Raw genomic sequence first — 22,150 nt, 5'->3', positions numbered from 1 at the left:
CGGGACAGGGCCACTGATGTGTCTCGGGGCTTTCTCCACTCAAGCTGAATCACACAGGCGGACGCACACAGACAACAAGAGCCTCATGCCATCATGGCTTTTGGAAGGTCACTAAGAATAGCTTTTTTTTACCATACATCAGGGGCAGACAAACAGAATGTGCATTAGTTCATGACACGCTCATCTTAACCCACGCAGACAAAAACAGTATGTAAATGTGTAGCTTTGTAATTAATTTGCAAATTAACCATCTTAAGTCATGCTTAAATGAAAACATTCTACTAACTACAAAGACAAGAGCAACCAAACGGGACAATCAGTCAAGAAATTCTCTTGGACCAGAAAGCCTCCAGCACATCAATGTTGTCTTTTAGTTTTGTTTTTTTAGATAATTTAGAACTATGAGTAACTGGCATGGAAAGATTCCTCGGTGGAACTAAGTAATGAGAGCGTACGGCCAACATTCACTTCAGTTTTCTGTCATGTCTCTCCTTTCCATATAGCAAACACATTTTTGTAATTGTATGTGACCATACAATTGATTTTTATTACAAAGTACACTATTTGAAATGAAAAAATAAGGTTAAAGACTGAATAATTATGTTTTCAAATAATGCTTTTAACATTTTATAGATTGCAATTGTGTTGTTTAATGACTCTGCTTCATTTATTATCATTCTCTTAAAATTCAAATTAAACCTGCTCCTTTATTGTTTGCCATCTTAATAACAACCTTTAAGACACTTCTTCCAAGGGATCTCATTTGTGTTGCAGTACACCTCACTATGTCACTGGCGAGAGAGATTGACAGGACAAAAAGCTCTGTTTCTAAACAAAATAAATTTTGACACAAAATATTTAAAAAAAACTGTTTTGTAAGAGGGACCATACAGTAAGTGTTGCAGCATCGTAATGAATTTGACTACTAATATTGCGATTAATGTCTGAATTGAAGTATAACTGTGTATATAATTCTGGATATTAAATAACCTTTGGCAGTTTTTAACCATTTCATACATACTGAGCGACACTGGTAAGATGGCAAAGCTAACCATAACGTTGTTAACCATAACAATACAAGCAAAGTGATGCCCCGCAGTTTTTCATTATACGATTTATTGATAACCCTGTGTAGAATACATTAGTTGATTTAAAATACTTTTTTCATGCTATTTTTTCTTAAATTAGGGATTGGTATATTTCCAATTTGAAACGATACGTACCAGTTTCACGTATCTGGGAATCAATACTGGTACTCAACGGTACACATTTTTGGTACTTTGTGAGTTAATGTAGTAAAATATGTTAATTTGTTACAATGATATAATGTAGATATTTTTAAATTAATATTTAACACTGCACTGATAATGATAACTGTGCTATCCAGTTGTTATATCATGATTTCTTACATTTCCGAGTCTCATTTGCAAGTACAAATGCATTAATTTCAGTTTTTCATCTGTGTGTTGCAGTAGTCAGGAAGTTGTCTTTGCCATTACGTTTAATGTGTCAGTCTTGTCTTTTGTTGAACCCTACACTATGTTGGCCTGTTAGTATAGTACTGTAATCATTATACATTGGCTGTTTAATTTTAACATGCGTCCTAGTTGTATTTTTGATTATAATGTATATAGCCATTGAGCAAGAGCATTTTGAAAAAATTACAGGCTTCTTTTGATCGCTCTCTACCAGGCATGCTTGCTTTGTTGGCATGGAAAATTGCAACATTACTTAGCGAGGCAGTCCGCTATGAACACCCACGTTTGCCTGTTTGCCTATCAAACAACAGTATTATTTTATTTTACGTAAATCGGTATTTGGTAGTGCCATCAGAAGTCAGTCAGTACCCAATTTGGTACCAATCCATAGTTCTATTAGTATATACATTTATTTTATATCTCATAGGTGTCCCAAGATTCACAACCCTAACGATTGAATACACTTCCTGGGATGAAGATTCCCAAAATTTAACACAATTCTCTATCCGAAACGATTCTGGCAATTTATTATTGTGCATTGTACTGAAACTTGTTCATAACAAAATACAGGTTAGAAAAGTTCCGGGTTGCATGGAAGTGGTCTAAAAATATATTTTTGAAATTAGATTATTACAAAAAAATTTCATATAAATGTATATTTTTTTAATACATTTATAAAACTTCTGCATTGATTGGGAATCGTGAGGAATAAGAATCGCGATTCGGATGTGATTTTTTTTTTTTTGTTCACCCTGGATAACTAAGACCTTTTTTACCTTTTATTTATTTGATTTTTACTATTGCTGATAGGTATACCAAATGAACAGATGTATTATTTGGATAGGTTTAAACATTAGCTGTCGGTATTGCCAGTCTGCCTCCCTTGTCTTTCAGTTTGCTATTCCCTCTGCAAACCTTGGAGTGTGTGTTGGCAAATGCAGGTATAGTCTTGCAGGCAGTGTTGATGTGAAGTGACATATTGAGCGAGCAAGCCTTTGGACACTGGCTGAGCAGGACAGACATATATAAACAGACATTTCCTTTATTAAAAGCTAGCACTGCACCAACAGCAGCAGATGGCATGCCAACCCCCAACACACCTTCCGTCGTAAAATCATATTACTTTTAAGCATGACTCGTTTTTTTTCTATCCAACAAATCAGAGCACAGTTGAGGGATGACGGCAGGACGGCCGTGAAGAGAGTGGGACAAAGAGAAGAAACAGCTTCTTCTTGCTTAGTCCGATTCACCTTTCTGATTTTCTCCAGTTTCCTTACCTGACCTAATCCAACACAGCAAAGGGCTAAATATAAGTATTCCCCAAACTTTTGACTCATCCTTAAATCCTCCAATGAAAAACAAGCCTATTTTACATTCAGCTTTTCTAAATCATTCGTGCAGCAGGATGTACTTTATAGACAGGCTGGCTATTTAACAGCCTGCACGTTGAAGCAGATGTTGCTTTCGCCCAACTGGAGGTAGGTCAGAAACCCAAAGTGACTGCAAAATGAGACAAGGGGTCTCTCAACTGCAGTCAAGGTTCTCCGCGCTGACAAGAGAGCAGATGGCGATTTGGCTGTCGGCAGTAATAACAAACCAGATCCGAGAGGCACGCTACGAAGTCTTCACCGCATCTAATCCGCCTACACAGATTGCCTTTTTCATGATGTCACTTGAAAGTGCTTTGATTAAAAAACGAAGGGCAGAAGTTTGAAATGCATGTTTCTCCCCTCAACCCCCACTTAGTTCAAGTACTTATTGGTGCTTTAAATAATGCAAATGCATACTAAAGTTGAAGCTGTGGTTATTTTTGAACATCACCATTATAGCACTGGATTATCTAACAGGGATAGCTGATATCAACCTCTCAGTCTACACAAACATAGCTACACAACTACACTAAGCTTACACACTAGAAGGGAAACTGCACTTTTTTGGAATTTTGCTGAATGTTCCCAATCACAAAGGTTTTTTTTCCCGCTTTTTCTAACGTACAAATTGTCTCGTTTTTTGGTGGGTAGCAATGGAGCTAATGGGAGCAATTCTACCTCTAAATCACTTTAAAAAATGCATTCAAAACCTGCCAACAATACTTAAACAAGCTGTGCTGATATTGTTATTGTAAGAGCGAACATTTAGGAACTATTTTTCTAGCCGTAAAAGATAGCTACGGAAAAAGATAAGCTAGCAACTGTGTCAACACAAAACACGTTGGAGTTTGCGATAATGCCTAAGGCACCAATCTGTTCTGACTGAAAAACATGAACAAGCATATTACAACATCCGTAAGGTATTAGCTCACATTTCAAGTTTTGTTTGTACACAGCTAGCCAGACAGCGTATTTACTATAGTTGTATGGTGATGTGCTGCATGAATCATGAATAAGATTAAAGTGTGACTCACTCGAGGGACAGTTGCACGTTTGGGTAAGCATTCCATTTATGTCGAAATAGAATTACTTTGAGTTCCACATTTTGCAGCTTTGAGTCATGCCGACCTCACGCTCTCGGCCTCCGTCTGCTCTATTTCGAAAGTAATGGAAAAATAGTTTATGAACAAGTCGATAAATACCTTGCTACTAAAAAACTGATGTACAAATTCCAATCTGGCTTCAGAACTAACCACTTACACATGCCTTCTCTATCTGACCGACCTAATCAAACAAGGTGGACGCGGGCAAATACTGCGGCATGGTCATGCTGGACATTTAGAAGGCCTTTGACACCGTTACCATGTTATACTGTTGGATAAGCTTAGAGCAATCGGATTCGATAAAACCTAATCGAGCTGGATGCAATCTTACTTGGAGGGGAGGAAACAGGCGGTAGAGGTGAACGGCACCGTCTCCCCCCGCCCCCCTTTCAGTAAGCTGTGGACTCCCCCAAGGCAGTAAATTAGGGCCTTTACTGTTCCTGATATACGTAAATGACATGCCATCAGCATGTGACTGTGAATTGTTCCTGTTTGCGGATGACTCGGCCCTGCCATGAATTGATTAACGTGGACCCCGACTTAAACAAGTTTAAAAACGTATTCGGGTGTTACCATTTAGTGGTCAATTTTACGGAATATGTACTGAACTGTGCAATCTACTAATAAAAGTATCAATCAATCAACCAATGCTGGTATCCGGCAAGGACAAGTCACAGGTGGAACAAATCTTCAGTGTTGAACTCCTTAATATTTGCACCTGGCTCACTGACAGCAAGCTATCCATACACTTAGGTCGAACAGAATCCATCCTATTTGGGTCCGACGTCGACCTTAAGAAAGTCAGTGACTTCACTATAAAAGTGGGTGACATTGTTATCACCAGGAAAGATGAGATCACCTACCTGGGTTCCATTCTAGAGGCTAATCTTTTCTGTGATAAAATGGCAACCAAGGTAAACAAAAAGGTCAACCAAAGAACAATATTTCTCTACAGAATCTCCTCTCTGGTCAACAAAAGCACCATGAAGATTCTAGCGGAAACTCTCGTTCAACCCGTTTTCGATTACGCTTGCACCTCCTGTACACCAGCACCTCCAAAACCATCAAATCTAGACTCCAAACATCCCAGAACAAGCTAGTCAGGTTACTTTTAGGCCTCCACCCCAGATCACACCTCACTCCTAACCACTTCTCCAAAGTGGGCTGGCTCTGGGTGGAGGACACAGTAAAACAACTTGCACTGAGCCTAGTCTATAAAATCAGCTACACCTCCCTGATACCGAAGTACATGTCAAACTACAACCTTAACGTAAATGACCGCCATAACCACAACACCAGGGGGAGCTCCACAAACCACGTTAAACCAAGATTCTGATATAACAAATGTCTTAACTCATTCTCTTTCCATGCCACATCAATGTGGAATGCACTCCCAACAAGTGTAAAATAAGTGAATCTATCCTCCTTCAAAACCGCTCTAAAACAACACCTCCAGGCAGCTACAACCCTTTACTAACACCTTCCTTCCTTCATATCCCATCTCCCCGGATTGTAAATAACCAAATGTAAATAATCAAATGTATTTCTAATGTATATACTTGTTCCTATGCTATCTGAACTCACTATGTTCTCTGCTCGCTGTACATATCCTACTAAGTCAGACCTACACTGTTACAATGTCCATTTCTCTGATGATGCAAATGTTGAGGACCGAAGAGCTGATATCAACCAAACCGTCCTCATCCCACCCCCCAGATTGTAAATGATGTAAATAATTCAATGTATATACTCTGATGATTAACCTGTGTGATGACTGTATAATGCTGATAGTATATATTTGTACCATGAATTGATTTACGTGGACCCCGACTTAAACAAGTTGAAAAACTTAATCGGGTGTTACCATTTAGTGGTCAATTGTACGGAATATGTACTGAACTGTAGAATCTACTAATACAAGTTTCAATCAATCAATTGTCTCACCCTTCCTCTGTGCTCGCTTCTATAACCAGCAATTCCTCCTCCGTATATTCAGCTTAAAAAAGATAAGGTTGTGAGTCCTCATTTGTCCAAAAATAGTTGTTTCTGTTGTCATTTACAAAGTCTGCCATGATTACAACACACACACGCGCCTTTGTTTTTGGATGTAGGAACAACACATTTGTTGCCAGAAATCGGCAGTGCTTTTGTTTTGGGAACCGAAATCAATGCGCTGAAGAAATTAGTCTCTGCAATTATTAAAATGATCAAATACGGTAAATATTGTACAGATTACAAATTGTTACGAACGCGTCTGTTACTACATTGTATATAGACTCGCAATGTGTATACAAAACGTAGATGTAGGGTTTTGAAATTATTTTGGAGGTCTTTGAAGGCTACAATGGTGACTCCCATTAGCTGCATCTTCCAAGTGTACAATTAATCAATATCAAGGTTCGAATTAGTGCAATAAATAACCGCAAAAGAGTATTTTTTTTTCTCCGCCATTTATGTGACTGACATGTTCGTCAATTACCATTGCTGTGCCTCAAGTACTTTGCCTCTTGTCCAATCAAAATCAAAAGTGTTTAAGGAAATATCAAGTTTGTATATGTGCTGCAGTGGAAGCAGCCAATATGTTTGGAAAAAGTTTAATGGTGACTAGGCCCGGGCCGACAGTTAATAAGTCAACGAATCAAACAATAAATGAAAATTAGGTCAAAATACTCTGCGTGTTCGTTTCCTTTGTCTACTGCTTCAAACAAGGAGGAAGGGATCTCGCTTTTTCATTGCTCTCAGCAACTGAGTGTGTTTATTTAACAGTAGAATTAACCGAACAGATTGTGCCCTTGTTCAATCATTCACAGTCTTTGTCTTAGTGAGCAGAGGGCCGCACTTCCAGCTTACTTACACAGGAAGCAAATACAGAGAGCCTTGTTCCACGCGACTCAATGAGAAGTTCTGCAAAGTAACAGAAATTAAAAGGAAAACATGATGACAAAACCAAATGTCTCATTGTGGTAATAGTTCAGCTTCAACCCAGATAGGCAAAATGAGCCCATCAACAAAGATGAACAGGCAAGAATGTTGTGATCACGCATAAAAAAAAAAGACAATCTGATGTAGTTTGTCCAACTGGGAAAAAATGCACTTTAAAGGGTAACTGCACTTTTTTTTTTAAATTTCGTCTATTCTTCACAATCATTACGAAAGACATGACAGTGGATGTATTTTTTTTGTAATGCATTCTAACTCGTAAATAAGCGTAAATACAAGTCCGCTTACAACGGAGCCAATGGGGGGTCCTCTAGTCCGCCCATGAAAACCTAATAAATAACCATCCAAAAACTGCCAACAATACGCCATTTACATTTCGTGACTTGAAAATTAACCAAGTGTTAGTGATATTGTTATTATAAGCGCTAACACAGACTATTTATAGAGGCGCCATGATCTTGTGTGCTTGAAATGAGCAAAAGACGTAATTATTAAATGCAATTATTAATGTGACCATTATCACATTACATTCAGCATGTATATAAAATTGTTACTTGCTGTTGTGTGTTTGAGATCTGCATTAGTCTAAAAAAATTGAAATCGAACTTATGGAGGCATGGCGGAGATATTTTTAAATTCAAAACCTTTTTTTAAATGTATTTATAAAACAATCTTTCCTTCCTCCTTACTTCCTATAAATGAGCCATTTGGAATTTGCTCTGTTCTGTGACGGATTATCCATATTTCGTATAAATTTACCCAAAGTGCTTTGCGTGAATGCGACATTGTACAGTAGTCCCCGCTCTAATCAATTAGCGCCTTTTATTTCCTCTATCCTCTTGTTGTGGAGCAGAATGGCTCATACATCGACATGCATCCTCTGCTGTTGCCATTTGTAAATACAAAGTAGCATATAGTTCGAACTTGTAACTGTCAGTAGACTCAATATGGAAGCGTTAAAAACTATGACATCGAGGACAGTGAGAAAACGCTGTTAAAGTGAAGGCACGTAAATAAGACTGGCTACAACAGCGCATTCTTAAGAGATGGTAAGAAAGCAGCTTGAAAACTATTTGTAAAACATACAGTAATATAGTCAACATGTTGACCAGAGAACCACCATTGCATGTCATGTAGACCACAAGGAAGTGTTTTAAATGTAGAAAAAAAATCATAACACACTTTAATATGTCATTATTGTCTGTCAAAATTATGTCCAAAGTCTTGTTGATATTTAGTGTGGGAACCACATTGCGCTCCTCCACTTTTAGGCGTTCAATTAGGTTCAGACCTTCACCTTAACTTCCTTGACAAGCCACCTGTCATCTTGGAGGGGGTTATGTTCATGTTGAAAAACTGATACTTCCAATCTCCCAAAAGAGTATATCATGATCTGCTTGGGAAGGGTTATAAGGTAGACTGTTCCGGTAACAGAGGGTTCCCTGTTCGAAAACCAATTCCTCCATTCCAGTCAATGGTGTTGAGTCCTGGCCAAGATAATTTACTGTTCTTGCCCACAGGGATGCTTCACTGACCAAGATGCTGAATTGCGCTGCACAATGTAAGCCCTGAACTCCTTTTTTAAGACAATGGATTCAATGCAGAAGACAGATTGTTGCTGTACATTGTAGATGTTCAAATTTGAATGACAATAAAAAGGAAGTCTAAGTCTAAGATGTCAGGAATACAGATTATATTTTTTTTATTCTTTACAATGTCATAGTGTTAGAAATTATGAACCGCATCGCCTCAGTGCAAGCAGCACTCAAGCAGCCCCAAAGTATGATGCTACTACCATTTTTGAGGTGCTCTGTTTTAAGGTTTTTAGTATCAGTCCTTATAGTTTGCATGTTCTCCCCGTGACTGCGTAGGTTCCCTCCGGGTACTCCGGCTTCCTCCCACCTCCAAAGACATGCACCTGGGGATAGGTTGATTGGTAACGCTAAATGGTCCCTAGTGTGTGAATGTGAGTGTGAATGTTGTCTGTCTATCTGTGTTGGCCCTGCGATGAGGTGGCGACTTGTGCAGGGTGTAGTCCGCCTTCCGCCCGATTGTAGCTGAGATAGGCACCAGCCCCCCCAAAGGGAATAAGCGGTAGAAAATGGATGAATATATGTCATAGTGTTAGAAATTATGAAACGCAGCGCCTCAGTGCCAGCAGCACTCCAGCACTCCAGCAGCCCCAAACTATGATGCTACTAGAAAAATGGATGGATGCCCATCCATCCATTTTCTACCGCTTATTCCCTTTCGGGGTCACGGGGGGCGCTGGCGCCTATCTCAGCTACAATCGGGCGGAAGGCGGCGTACACCCTGGACAAGTCGTCACTTGCGGGGTACACCCTGGACAAGTCGCCACCTGGTAGCAGTCCTTATTGTGTGAGTGTTTATACAATTGTGTGATCAACTTTTTTCCTTTTTTGCAGAATCTTGGGATTAGTTCAATAATGTACAGCGACCTCCGCTATTTAAAGTGTTGATAAAAAGGGATCCGAGCACATACTGTAGATTAGCCTGTGGTGGTTATTGCTGCTTCAGGCTCAATTGATCGGAAGTGGGTTTTGTGTCTTAAAGCAGCACATTTTTCTGTACCAGATGTTTCAGCAATGGATTGTTTTGCACCAAATCTTTTAACGCTGAATTTAAAAAAAAACATTTTTTTAATTGAATTTGTATACACTGAATTTGTAAACCCCAATTTTCAAAACACTAAATTTTTAAACAAACATTTTGCTAAGGCTCCTTTTTTCAATAAAATTGTCAGTATGATGTGAAATGCAAAATATTCAGTTATATAAATTCAGTGTAAAAAAAAACAACCTATTGTACTAAAGACAAAAGTTACCCTCCATAAATCAGTCCTCCCTGCTTCAGGCTCCAAAGCTTTTAATTATGAAGTTGTAACAGCTTCACTCAGGGCGACAATTGTACTACCTTTTAATCATAACAAAATCACCACCAAAAGTGCTCATTGGCTTAAAAAACACCTTTATCAAAGTTTGAATATGCACTTTTTTTAATCAAAATGACCCTTCTCAAAATGCTTGAAGGCATTGGCATGCATTATTGTGCGTGGTGGATGACTTAAATTTTGACTTTTAAATGTTAATATAAGTTAATACAACAAAGGTAGATGGTGACAATGTGGCACGCCTCCTGCCCATATCAGATTAAATGTCACTGCAGCCAATATGGCCTTGCAGATTCAATACAGCAATCACATGGAATACACAAAACAAACACCTGGTATCCAGTATGAAATACTTCTCCTTTTTAAACAAATGTTTCTTGACTGGCTAATGTAAATAATAGGGAAAAAAGCGCTCTTACCTGAAACGGTCCTGACAATCTCCGAAGTGTTCCTCAGGCCCACAAAGGAAAACTGGTAAAGCCTCCAGGAGCGGATATCTCCAACCTCCACTGAGCTCCTCTTCCACTTGTACACAATCTCCTCCCTGGGGTAGCCATCTGTGTAGGAGAGAGGCGAAGATGAGAGGCAGCATTGGTGAGGGGAAGGATTAGTTACGGCGCGAAAAGCACACAACAACAAACATTGCCATCATCCCTTCCAGAGGTTCCCTCTATAGAGTTGTTCACTTTCCCTATGCAATATAAAGCCAAAATGCTCCTGATCTGTTTTATTGCACTCAAATCTAGTTACTGTAAGTCTGCGAGCTTACAAAATAAAACCAATTAATTACATAACAAACTCTCGTGCGTCCAAAGGTGGCTACAATTAAAATCCCATTTGTGAGCAGTGACAATTCTCTTTAGATTTACATCGAATGCCGCCCTCAGGCTGGTGGCTTCAAAACATCACACATGGACTTTCCCTTCGAGTAAACGTGAATAAACTTGAACAAATGGCTTTATGGGGAAATGTATTTTAGGCATTGAGTGTGATGCTGTGAGATGGAGGGATGTGCCCAGTTACCACATTATAGCACGCCTGGGAGGGAGTCCCAGGCTGGGAGCACATCTGGGAAAGATGATTGATTCACTGTCACTTTATAGATAGATAGATTCAAACAGGAGTTAAGAACACGCAGAGAGAGAGTTCCCTAACCCATCCATTTTCCTCATAGTCAATCAAGTCAAATACAAGCCTCATCCATAGGTGAGTGGATAAGATCCAAATATCCATAGGTGTCATCCCTTTTAAGAGAAGGACTATTTGTTTCATATTGAGACTCCTTTTCCTTTGCTTGTTGCTTTTGGAGGTATTTACAAAGCATTTTTCCTAGGACACTAATACCGTAGTGCTTCTATCTGTAGATCTACAGAGACCTCATTAGGATAACTTGACCCCTCTTTTTTAATCCCATGTGGCCAGTGAATATTCTTTTTCTCACAATTTGTAGTTCCTATTGCAGCATAGTCATACAAACACTTGCAATCGTTCCTATTAGACAGTGTGCACAATCCTATGGAAAGTAAACTCAAATATACTTTAGAATAATCAGTGTACAGCTCATATAGCTCATACTGTTTTATATAGTAAACTTTGCACATCGGTTGCATTTCCAAGATGTTACATGGGAGTGGTGCATATACTATAGTGTGTTGCGCTAGCCAGGAAATAATCTTTGCAATTAGGTTAAATGTGCCAGTCTTTTATATTGTTGAGCCCTACAAATTATTTCTATAGATTGTAAGTAATGTATTTATTACACACAGGCAATTTGATTGCAACGTGCATCTTAGTGGCAGTTTTGATAACCAAAGGTAGAGGTGTTGAAATTGATACGTAAAATTGCTGATGCTAATATGTAGCATTTCAATGGCAAATCCAATATAAATTAGCATTTAGCTAGGCCATTTTGAAAACTGGAGGACTTTTGAGCACTTTCTTCATACTATGTTGGCATGGAAAATGACAAAATTAGTTAGAATGAGTCAGGCTGAGTGCGTTCTGAGTGCTTTACTGCATATTTCCTGACCAAGTCCTTGAGCCAGTGTCGAGTCTGCAACCAGACACGACATGCAACCTGTACTGGTAATCCATGATGTAGATTGGGAACCACGGATCTCTTCCCCATCAACAACAACGCTAATCAAGCAGACTTTTTGAGAGCCAACAACGATTACTTTAGGAAAAGTTACGATCCAGGACCTTTAACTTCAACTTATATTTTTGAGCCCAAACACAAAGAGGATGAACAATAAGGTTTAGTAGCCGAGTGCTAAACGGATGCAGCTTTATTCTAACACTATAGCATCAGCAGCATTGCTAGGTGCTAAACATAAAAAACTAACCATAATAAACCATAATAAATCAAACACTTATTGTAATATTCCCACTGTCTTTCGATGATCAATCAAATTCCTCACAAAGGGTTTTAAAAAAGTTGCTGCAACTTGCATCTTTTTCGCCATCTCAGAGGATGTCAAAGTCGACTAGCCTTTCGGCCCATGGCCACATTTGTCTACTACCAGGTGAGAGATGCCTTAATTATAGGGGGGTAACGGTACACAAAAATTTCGGTTCGGTACGTTTAGAGGTCACGGTTCGGTTCATTTTCGGTACAGTAAGAAAACAACAAAATATAAATGTTTTGGTTATTTACCAAATTTGTAAACAATGGCATAACATACATATACACACAGGGTCCATTGCCCGGGTTAATGTGGTCAACATATAAAAATTAAAAACTAAATAAGATAAGGCTCAGAATGGTTTCTTAACAAAACCTTTCTACATATAAAGTGCTTTTTTTGATTGATTGATTGATTACAATCCCCAAGGAGGGCACTTTAAGTTGATGATTACTTCTATGTGTAGAAATCTTTATTTATAATTGAATCACTTGTTTGTTTTTCATCAAGTTTTTAGTTATTTTTATATCTTTCTTTCCAAATAGTTCAAAAAAAGACCACTACAAATTAGCAATATTTTGCACTGTTATACAACTTAATAAATCAGAAACTGATGACATAGTGTTGTATTTTACTTCTTTATCTCTTTTTTTCAACCAAAAATGTTTTGCTCTGATTAGGGGATACTTGAATTAAAACAATGTTTACAAGGGTACATCACTCAAAAAAGGTTGAGAACCACTGTGTTATGAGAGTAGTGTATGTGTGTGTCCGGCCCCTTTAATATGTGACAGGATGTGACGTCAGTGAGTGTGTGGGCGAGTGAGGTGAGGGAGCTCAGCGCGAGTGCGACTGGTGTTTTGTTGGATTGGCTGTGTGCAAGACCTCAATAAAGCCACGATTTGCAACTAATTGCCGGACTCTTCATTTACCCTGGAGTCCGGAGCTGTGGAGACTCACTACCGGGTAGAGCGAAGGGTTTTGCCCCCGAGAATGCATCAGCCCGGGAGGAGTTTCTCCCCTGGACACTCTTGGAGCCGGAAGCAGGATATGTGCAACACATGTTTGACGTGTTGTCAGAAGCAGCTGCTGAACAATCTTAGCAAACATCCGTCCTCCATTGTTGTATCGCGCAGCCAAAGTGTTCCCAAACGAGATGTTAACGAGGCAGGAGGGTCTTCCAGCTCTTGGCATGTTGTCCTATCCCGGTCGCTGCTAGCATGTGTACACATTCGGTACACATCCGAACCGAACCGAAACTCCCGTACCGAAACGGTTCAATACAAATACACGTACCGTTACACCCCTACTTAATTATAGTCCAGAATAAAATTTTAGCAAGTTTTAGATGAAGCATAGGCAGTGTCTGCTCAGTATGTCAACCATAGCAGTGTAAGCTAGCATTCATTCACTGCTATTAATGCGCCACTAAAAAATTCTGTCTGACCAACCAAATATCACTCATATTTAGTTAATCTTCAGGTCACATGTAAATGGAGTATTGTTGGCGGTTTCCGAATGTTTTTTAGAGGGTATAATGAGAACAATAGAGGACCCCCGATCTGTTCACACAATTGTTAGCTATTGATTAATGATTTAGAATGCAAAAAAAAACAACCATGCAGTATGTGTTCTTGTTTTACATTAGGATTCTGACTGATGGACAGCACATCTCTTTCCAAATTTTGCGTGTTTCCAGTTTGACCGATCCTGTGATGTGGTAAGAATGCAAAAGCGGTACTCCAGTGACGTAGAATTTACAGAATTTGCCGACAATATTCGGAGCGGAATATTCAAAATGGCTGACTGAATTTGTAGCAAATTGTGATGTTTAGACAGTATTTTCACACATTGGAAATGGTTTAATGGATACAATAAAAGGACAATTAAGAAAAAACAAGTTAACTTTTTGTTAACTTGTTTTTACACTTTACTTGTACTTTAAGCCATCCTTACTTGCTTATACAGTACATCCACCGAAGAACCAGCATCCTCTGCAGGAGACATTTATGTTTTGTATAACACGCAATTGTTTTCAGAAATGTGTAAGCCTAACAAGAAAAATAGATCAAAATTGAGATGTTTACGATAGAGGAAACTGGTTCTCATGAGGCTAATGTTTGATTATTTATGTTGTGTTTTAGAAAAGTTTAAATGTGAAGAGACTAGCCGATGGCCACACTTACAGCTTGAAAATTCCAAAGGACATGAATGCTCATCCATGGGGAAGTTGTTCAGTTTTAGCTGGCATTCAGCATCAATGGTCAACCTGAAAAGAGACAAGATAATACTAGATTAGAAAAAGTAAAGCAGCAATCAATGGTCAACATGCTAAGAGACAATGTAATACCAGATTAGAACAAATAATAAAGCAGCAGCAGCAATTATTCTTGTTGTCTTGTTGCCACTTTTCACATTTGAAGGAGTTTTGAAGGCAAAGTCATTAGACGTCCTGTTAATGAGCCTATGACCTTAAAGCGGACTTTGCTGATCCGCGCCCGTCGCTATTGTCATGTATCATTGTCCTGCCAAGCACAACCAACATGCTAATTAACATTTGTTTTGAATTCTAAGTTCCTTAACAAATTAATGACCCAGCGGAGTCAGTGTTGTGCATAGAAGAACATCCATCGCAACTTGATTGAGTCTGATTGGACTTGAGCTTTGTGCTGATTATCCCTCTATATGTATTGCAGAGTTGGTAGAAAACATATGTCGTATTTGTGGCGGGCAATATTATCTGTCAATAATCATTTTTAATGCATTTTCCTAATTCAATTACACATACCCGCCCTAAGCTTCCACATATTTTTGATGATGTATGCAAATTACCCTAAAATATTTGTTTCTGCAGCCCAGACATTTTTAATTGCTTTAGAGGAACTCGTACAGTGCTGTAGAATTCAAATTAATCACGTATTTATCTCTAAACTACTTCCTACCTTAGCGTGTAGAGTATCCGTCCGTCGTTCCAGATTCGGAGCATGCGATTGGGAGTGGTGATCCAGTGAGCATCTGCCTTCTTCGAGTTGCGAAAAAATGTATCAGGGATCCAGATTTTCCCGACCATGTTGCTGTTGAGACGCAACACCTTCATCGTGCTGTTGAATTTTAGCCTTCTGTCGTACCAGGTCTGGGCGAAAAAGATGTCGATGGTGTATTCCTGGCAACAAATAAACAAAAAAGGGTGCATTTTCTTAATATGTTAACAATAACATTTTTCTCAGGCACAAACTATTGTATTTAAAGGGGTTCGATTATGCAAAACCAACTTTTCTTACATGTTGGTAATTGTTTATGTGTATTTGGGATCCTGTAAGTCCCACACATTTGAAATCAAAGTATGGAGGAATGGCAGCGATATTTATAAAACAACTTGGCCTTCTTTTAAACTTGCTACAAACGGGCCGTTTAGAATTTATATTACTGGTGACCTATATTTGTTGATAGTTATGCCAGCTGGTATATTTCCATGTATGGTAGAGGTTTGCTCGAAGAAGAAGTCCACTATTGTAGTTCGACGTTGTAGTCACTAAGTTTCTACTTTTTCTCTACCCTCTTGTTGTGGAGCCGACTTTCTCGTACATGCACATGCATTGTAAAATCCTCCGCTGTTGCCATTTTTAATACAAAGTAGCTTATAGTTCTGACTTATATCTGTCAGTAGACTCCATGTTGAAGCGCTAAAAACTACAACATTGCTGACAATGAGAAGACAGTCAAAGTGGAGTCACATACTTAAGACCGCCCACAAAACGGCCAATGCTGAACAGACGGTTCGAAAGCAGGTTTAAGATGATCTGTAAAACAAAATATTTGCAGAATGTTGTCCGAAAAAACCCCACCCTTACATTTGAAGTATAGGAAGGCAGCGTTTTAAATGTCAAAGAAAAATCTGATGACCCCTTTAAGCCAGTTCAAACTTAAAATCAAAAGGCCCAAACATCAGTCAATTTTTGGCTGTACAATCTAACCTCATTACAAGTAAGACTAACAGCTACCATCTTCTATTCAGTGCTTTCAAAATCAGGCTACGAATACAAGTAAGTTAGATAAATAAAAACCCGGACGACTGAGAGCTAACGGGGGAATAGATGTGGAGGCAGCTATTGAGAGGAGAATGATCATTCTTTTCTTTCTTATCATGTTACTTGGACTGCTTGAGCCCTGAAGTTTGAAGAAAACACATCAGGAGAGAAATAAACTGGGCACTTGTGTGCAGGAGGCCATCGAAGGAATTAACTTTGTGATAAAGCTCAACCCAACAAAGTCTGAGCCCATTCAAAGATTTCCAAACAAGAGCTAAAAACATAATTATCTCCGTGCATCTTTCCCATCTATCTGGTAGACTTTTTTGAGCTCCCAACAGTTGTTCCAACTTAATGTTAATATTGGCCCAATATCAGCAAAAACAAAACAAAAAAACATCTGTTACAAGCATTTTCTTGTGCAAAGCTCAATTGTCAGTTAACAGCTAAATGTTGTCCAATAGCCATACTCTTTTCTTGGATTTTAGTAAAGTGATTTACAAAAAGGAAACATGGTATACTAAAGATTACAAGGAGCTAGCAGCTACACAGCAGCTATGCACACAATAGCACAAAAGCTATACACAAATAAGTCTCCCTATTTGAACAGTATTGCAGTTTAAAACACAGCATTTGGGAATATGAAATAATTTATCTCTCTCTCAACAAAGACAGACAATTCCCTGATGCCTTTCTTATCCCTCCTGCATTTGCTGTTCTGACTCGTCTTGTCTTGTTTTAAATATTTCTTAGGGCCTCTTTTTGCACTGCTTTCCAAAATTAAACGATTCAATTGATCAAGATCTTCTCAATGAAAATCTCTGGTTAAGGGGAACTGGTCTGTACTGACAGAACACTTGTTGCTGGATACACAATGGACACTTGGGAGAAGTGGAGGGTCATGTGCCTGGCAATACTTTCAGTTGGGAACATTAAAGACATTGACCTTTTCCAAATCATGATAACAGGACATTTACTGATTGAAATAAGCGTTGCTTTGGTGTATCGACAAATTCGGAAGATGCTGGCAGCCGTTCAAGCTACCCGAAAGCTGCCACAAATAATTGATGGGCTGGGCAAAGCTGTAAGCACTCAGATTGTATAGTGATTTCTGAATTAGCGGTAAATTGAAGACTGGATAACATCTTTGAGAAACTGTCTGCTCCTGAGTACCAGAAATGGACAATAAGAGTGAAACGTTTTAAATTAGTTTTTGCTCCCTCCAACACAAACATTCTCATCTGGATTTTGTCTTCTTGCTGAAACAGCTTGGCAAGGTTGTTGTTACGAGACTCGCCCGGAGGACAGCGCCATTGAAAAAGCTCCAAATTCATCCGCGTCTTTTATAGAAACATACTGTACCTTTGTTGAATTTTGTTGGACTGACTAGCAGTAACAAAAACATTTGGTAGATCACCAAGGTCGGGAGACAAGCGACTCTTCAGGCTTACTTACACACACACGCTCATCCATGTAAAATACCCACCACACACACGTACACCACCATCCACATCCTACGCCTTTGTCCCTTCAGGACGAATGAGATAATTCATTAATAAATATGTTAGTGTTATTCATTCCTTAATAATCAAGGTCTTCAATGTCGGCATCGTATTGCATGTGAAAAAATTGTTTTGGGTCACCTCAGCTAGTTATTTCAGTCCTGAATTTTTTGTGGGGAGAATGTACAAACCCTGTTTCCATATGAGTTCGGAAATCGTGTTAGATGTAAATATAAACGGAATACAATGATTTGCAAATCATTTTCAACCCATATTCAGTTGAATATACTACAAAGACAACAAATTTGATTTTCAAACTGATAAACCTTTTTTATTTTTATTTTTGCAAATAATCACTAACTTTAGAACTTGGTGGCAGCAACACGTGACAAAGAATTTGGGAATGGTGGCAATAAATACTGATAAAGTTGAGGAATGCTCATCAAACACTTATTTGGAAAATCCCACAGGTGTGCAGGCTATTTGGGAACAGGTGGGTGCCATGATTGGGTATAAAAACAGCTTCCCAAAAAATGCTCAGACTTTCACAAGAAAGGATGGGGCGAGGTACACCCCTTTGTCCACAACTGCGTGAGCAAATAGTCAAACAGTTTAAGAACGTTTCTCAAAGTGCAATTGCAAGAAATTTAGGGATTTCAACATCTACGGTCCATAATATGATCAAATGGTTCAGAGAATCTGGAAAAAACACTCCTTGTAAGCGGCATGGCCGGAAACCAACATTGAATGAACATGACCTTCGATCCCTCAGACGGCAAGTATCAAAAACCGACATCAATCTCTAAAGGATATCACCACATGGGCTCGAACACTTCAGAAAACTAGTCACTAAATATAGTTCGAAGCGTAACATACGACAGCGCAAACCCCGGACTGTTGAACGACCGAAGCTCTACATGAAACAAGAATGGTTCCCAAACGTTTATTGAGTGTTGTTAAAAGAAAAGGTGATGTAACACAGCGGTGAACATGCCCTTTCCTAACTACTTTGGCACATGTTGCAGCCATTAAATTCTAAGTTAATTATTAGTTGCAAAAAAAAATAAAGTTTATGAACTTGAACATCAAATATCTTGTCTTTGTAGTGCATTCAATTGAATATGGGTTGAAAATAATTTGCAAATCATTGTATTCCGTTTATATTTACATCTAACACAATTTCCCAACTCATATGGAAACAGGGTTTGTACACTGTCACGGGTATTACAACTAAAGAGCAACCAATAGGTTTTTTTCAGGGCCGACACCTTTCTCAATTATTAGTAGTCAAGGAGGCCGATAAACGATATTTGAAGGCAAATTTATTTTGCAGTAAAAGTTAGCGAGACATAAATAGTATGTGAATAAACAGCTAGACAAAACCTTAAATTGTATTTAATTTTTTTCTTGGGAAACGTCAGACCAGTAACAAAATAATGTTTTATGCGGCGCTAATGTGATGAATTGTGATGAAACACCTTTATTACGTGTTTGTAGTTTGCTCGTCAGAGGATCATTAACATTTGCATTTTAAAATATGGGAAATCTCCTTGAAAAATTGGATAAAAAAAATATGGGCTTTTTCTAATTTACAAAAACTCCCCATTTACTCAATTTTATAGCACTTGACATACCGTAAACTCCAAAATATAAGCTGCTTCTTTTTTCCTACACTTTTAACCATGCGGCTTATAAGACGGAATGGTTAATTTATGGATTTGTCTTCACTGGCGACTATAATAAAAATATTTACAAAAACAAAAAAGCAAAGACGCTGAGGGATTGTTTTGTTTGTTCTATGACGTCACCTTTTGGAAGAATTTGCTCACTGCAGGTCCTGCAGTGTCCTTCCATTTACTGGCGTTTTTTTGTTATTTTCAAACAAAGTACTGTTTAGCCTTCTGACAGACCATAGTATATCCACTCGTACGGATAATATTCAGTTATTATTACTGACGTTTGTAAGTTTTACAGTGTAATTAAAACTGTTCATACTTACTAAACCGTACCACGTGTAATGTCTGTAGGTGTGTTTTCATGCATATTTGTACGTGCTATCGTGATGTAGTGACACTACCGTCGTTAGCATTAGCAAAAATGCTAGCACAATTACGAGTGTCTGTGTTAGCATTATTAACATACAAAGGCAGTATTTTTGTGTTGTTTCAGTCTCACAAATGCCTCAGTAAACTCACCAAGATGTCACTGTGGAGTTATTGAGTCTGTTTAGCTGATTGGAGAACAAGATTAGGGAGCTAGTGGGTCCATTACAATGACTTCTGTTTTGTGTGTAAATAAACATTTACAGATCGTATTGTGTAAATAACCAATTTGGCAAAGTATATATATGCAGTTTATATATTCTGGTCTGGTTAATATATGGAATTTTTGTTTTGTTCTTCTACAATTTAGTGGGTGCAGCTTATAGCTCGGTGCGCTTTATAGTCCGGAAAATACAGTACATCATACATTTGATCGTTTGTGTTGTGAAACATGTATAATAAATGACAAAATAGATTTTGTATTTATTTAGTGTAACGATTGAACTCATGTGAAAGAGTCTTAATGCGCAATTACATTTTCCTCATAGCCTGGATTCATACGCATGCACAGATGCAGGGGGTGCATGAATTCCAGTCTTGCCAGAACACCGTCAATTAATCGATGGAAAAAAATGTTTGACTGTATTTTGCACAATGGTTAGCTGTTAGTCCTGCTAGTTCGACTCCAAGGAGACAATCAGGTTAGCATGTTTTGCAAATGTCCAAGGGCATAAGAATGAGTGTTATATTGGGGGACATATTGTATTGATAACTGGACAGATTCATAAAGAGTTTGAGCAGAAATATGTGATATAGGAATTTACTATACAACGCAAAACATTCACAATTAAAAAACCCACAAATAATATAAAAAGCATGGTGTTTACTTTTAATATCAATTCAAGACAAAAATTTGTTTAGATCAGGGGTTTCAAACTCAATTTACCTGGGGGCCACTGGATGCAGAAACTGGGTGAGGCTTGGCCGCAAGAAAACATTTATTAAAAAATCTAACATGCACTTTTTAATGAATTCACCTTCTATGAATGGCTGTCCCGCCCTAGCAACATACTTGCCAACCCTCACGATTTTTCCGGGAGACTCCTGAATTTCAGTGCACCTCCCGACAATCTAACGGTGCAACCATTTTCCCGAATTTGTCTCAATTTTCACTCGACCGACATTATTAAGGGTGTGCCGTGACTGCACTGCCTTTAACGTCCTCTACCTTTTTTCAGTGATGTACCCCCTGTGAAAATGTTTTTAATTCAAGTACCCACTAATCAGAACAAATCATTTTTGGTTGGAAAAAAAGAGTGAAGTGAATTAAATTTATATAGCGCTTTTCTCAAGTGACTCAAAGCGCTTTACATAGTGACACCCAATATCTAAGTTACATTTAAACCAGTGTGTGTGGCACTGGGAGCAGGTGGGTAAAGTGTCTTGCCCAAGGACACAACGGCAGTAACTAGGATGGCATAAGTGGGAATCGAACCTGCAACCCTCAAGTTACTGGCACGGCCACTCTCCCAACCGAGCTAAGCCGCGAGATAAAGAAGTAAAGTACAGCACTCTGTCATCAGTTTCTGATGTATTAAATGGTATAACATAAATATTGCTAATTTGTAGTGGTCTTTCTTGAACTATTTGGAACAAAAGATACAGAAATAACTAAAAAACTTTTTGAAAAATAAACAAGTGATTCAATTATAAATAAAGATTTCTACACATAGAAGTAATCATCAACTTAAAGTGCCTTCTTTGGGGATTGTAGTACAGATCCATCTGGATTCATGAACTTAATTCTAAACATTTCTTCACAAAAAAAGAAATCTTTAACATCAATATTTATGGAATATGTCCATAAAAAGTCTAGCTGTCAACATTGTTGTATTATTTTTTCACAGTTTATGAACTTACATTCATATTTTGTTGAAGTAATATTCAACAAATATATTTATAAAGGATTTTTGAATTGCTGCTATTTTTTAGAATTTTTTTTTAAGATTTCACATACCCCTTGGGATACTTTCAAGCACTTCCAGGGGTGCGTGTACTCCATTTGAGAACTACTGCTCTGCAACATGTCATTGCGTCAGCTTTTACATCACACAATCGGCGTGCCGGCTCTGTAACATGTTGTATGTGGTTTATGCAGATCCACGTAAGTGGCTGCAAGACATACTTGCTCAACAGCCATACAAGTCACACTGAGGGTGGCCGTATAAACAACATTAACACTGTTACAAATATGTGCCACACTGTGAACCCACACCAAACAAGAATGACAAACACATTTCGGGGGAACATCCGCACCCAAACACAACTTAAACACAACAGAACAAATACCCAGAACACCTTGCAGCCTTAA

The 22,150-nt window shown here is 38.4% G+C and overlaps 1 protein-coding gene across 3 annotated transcripts in view; it reads right to left on the bottom strand.

Annotated features, from left to right (window-relative positions):
• Positions 1-22,150, bottom strand: part of gabrg2 (gamma-aminobutyric acid type A receptor subunit gamma2) — a 94,645-nt gene that overhangs the window by 39,607 nt on the left and 32,888 nt on the right. For all 3 annotated transcript variants that reach the window (XM_061898618.1, XM_061898616.1, XM_061898617.1), the window contains exons 4-6: positions 15,150-15,370; positions 14,394-14,476; positions 10,222-10,359 (exon numbers count right to left, since the gene is read on the bottom strand). In XM_061898618.1, the coding sequence (XP_061754602.1) occupies positions 10,222-10,359; positions 14,394-14,476; positions 15,150-15,370 (442 nt within the window). The remainder of the gene's footprint in view (positions 1-10,221; positions 10,360-14,393; positions 14,477-15,149; positions 15,371-22,150) is intronic.

The sequence above is a fragment of the Nerophis ophidion genome, linkage group LG04, assembly GCF_033978795.1.
Source record: "Nerophis ophidion isolate RoL-2023_Sa linkage group LG04, RoL_Noph_v1.0, whole genome shotgun sequence".
Classification (NCBI taxonomy): domain Eukaryota; kingdom Metazoa; phylum Chordata; class Actinopteri; order Syngnathiformes; family Syngnathidae; genus Nerophis; species Nerophis ophidion.
This window is presented reverse-complemented; position numbering and strand designations above follow the sequence as displayed.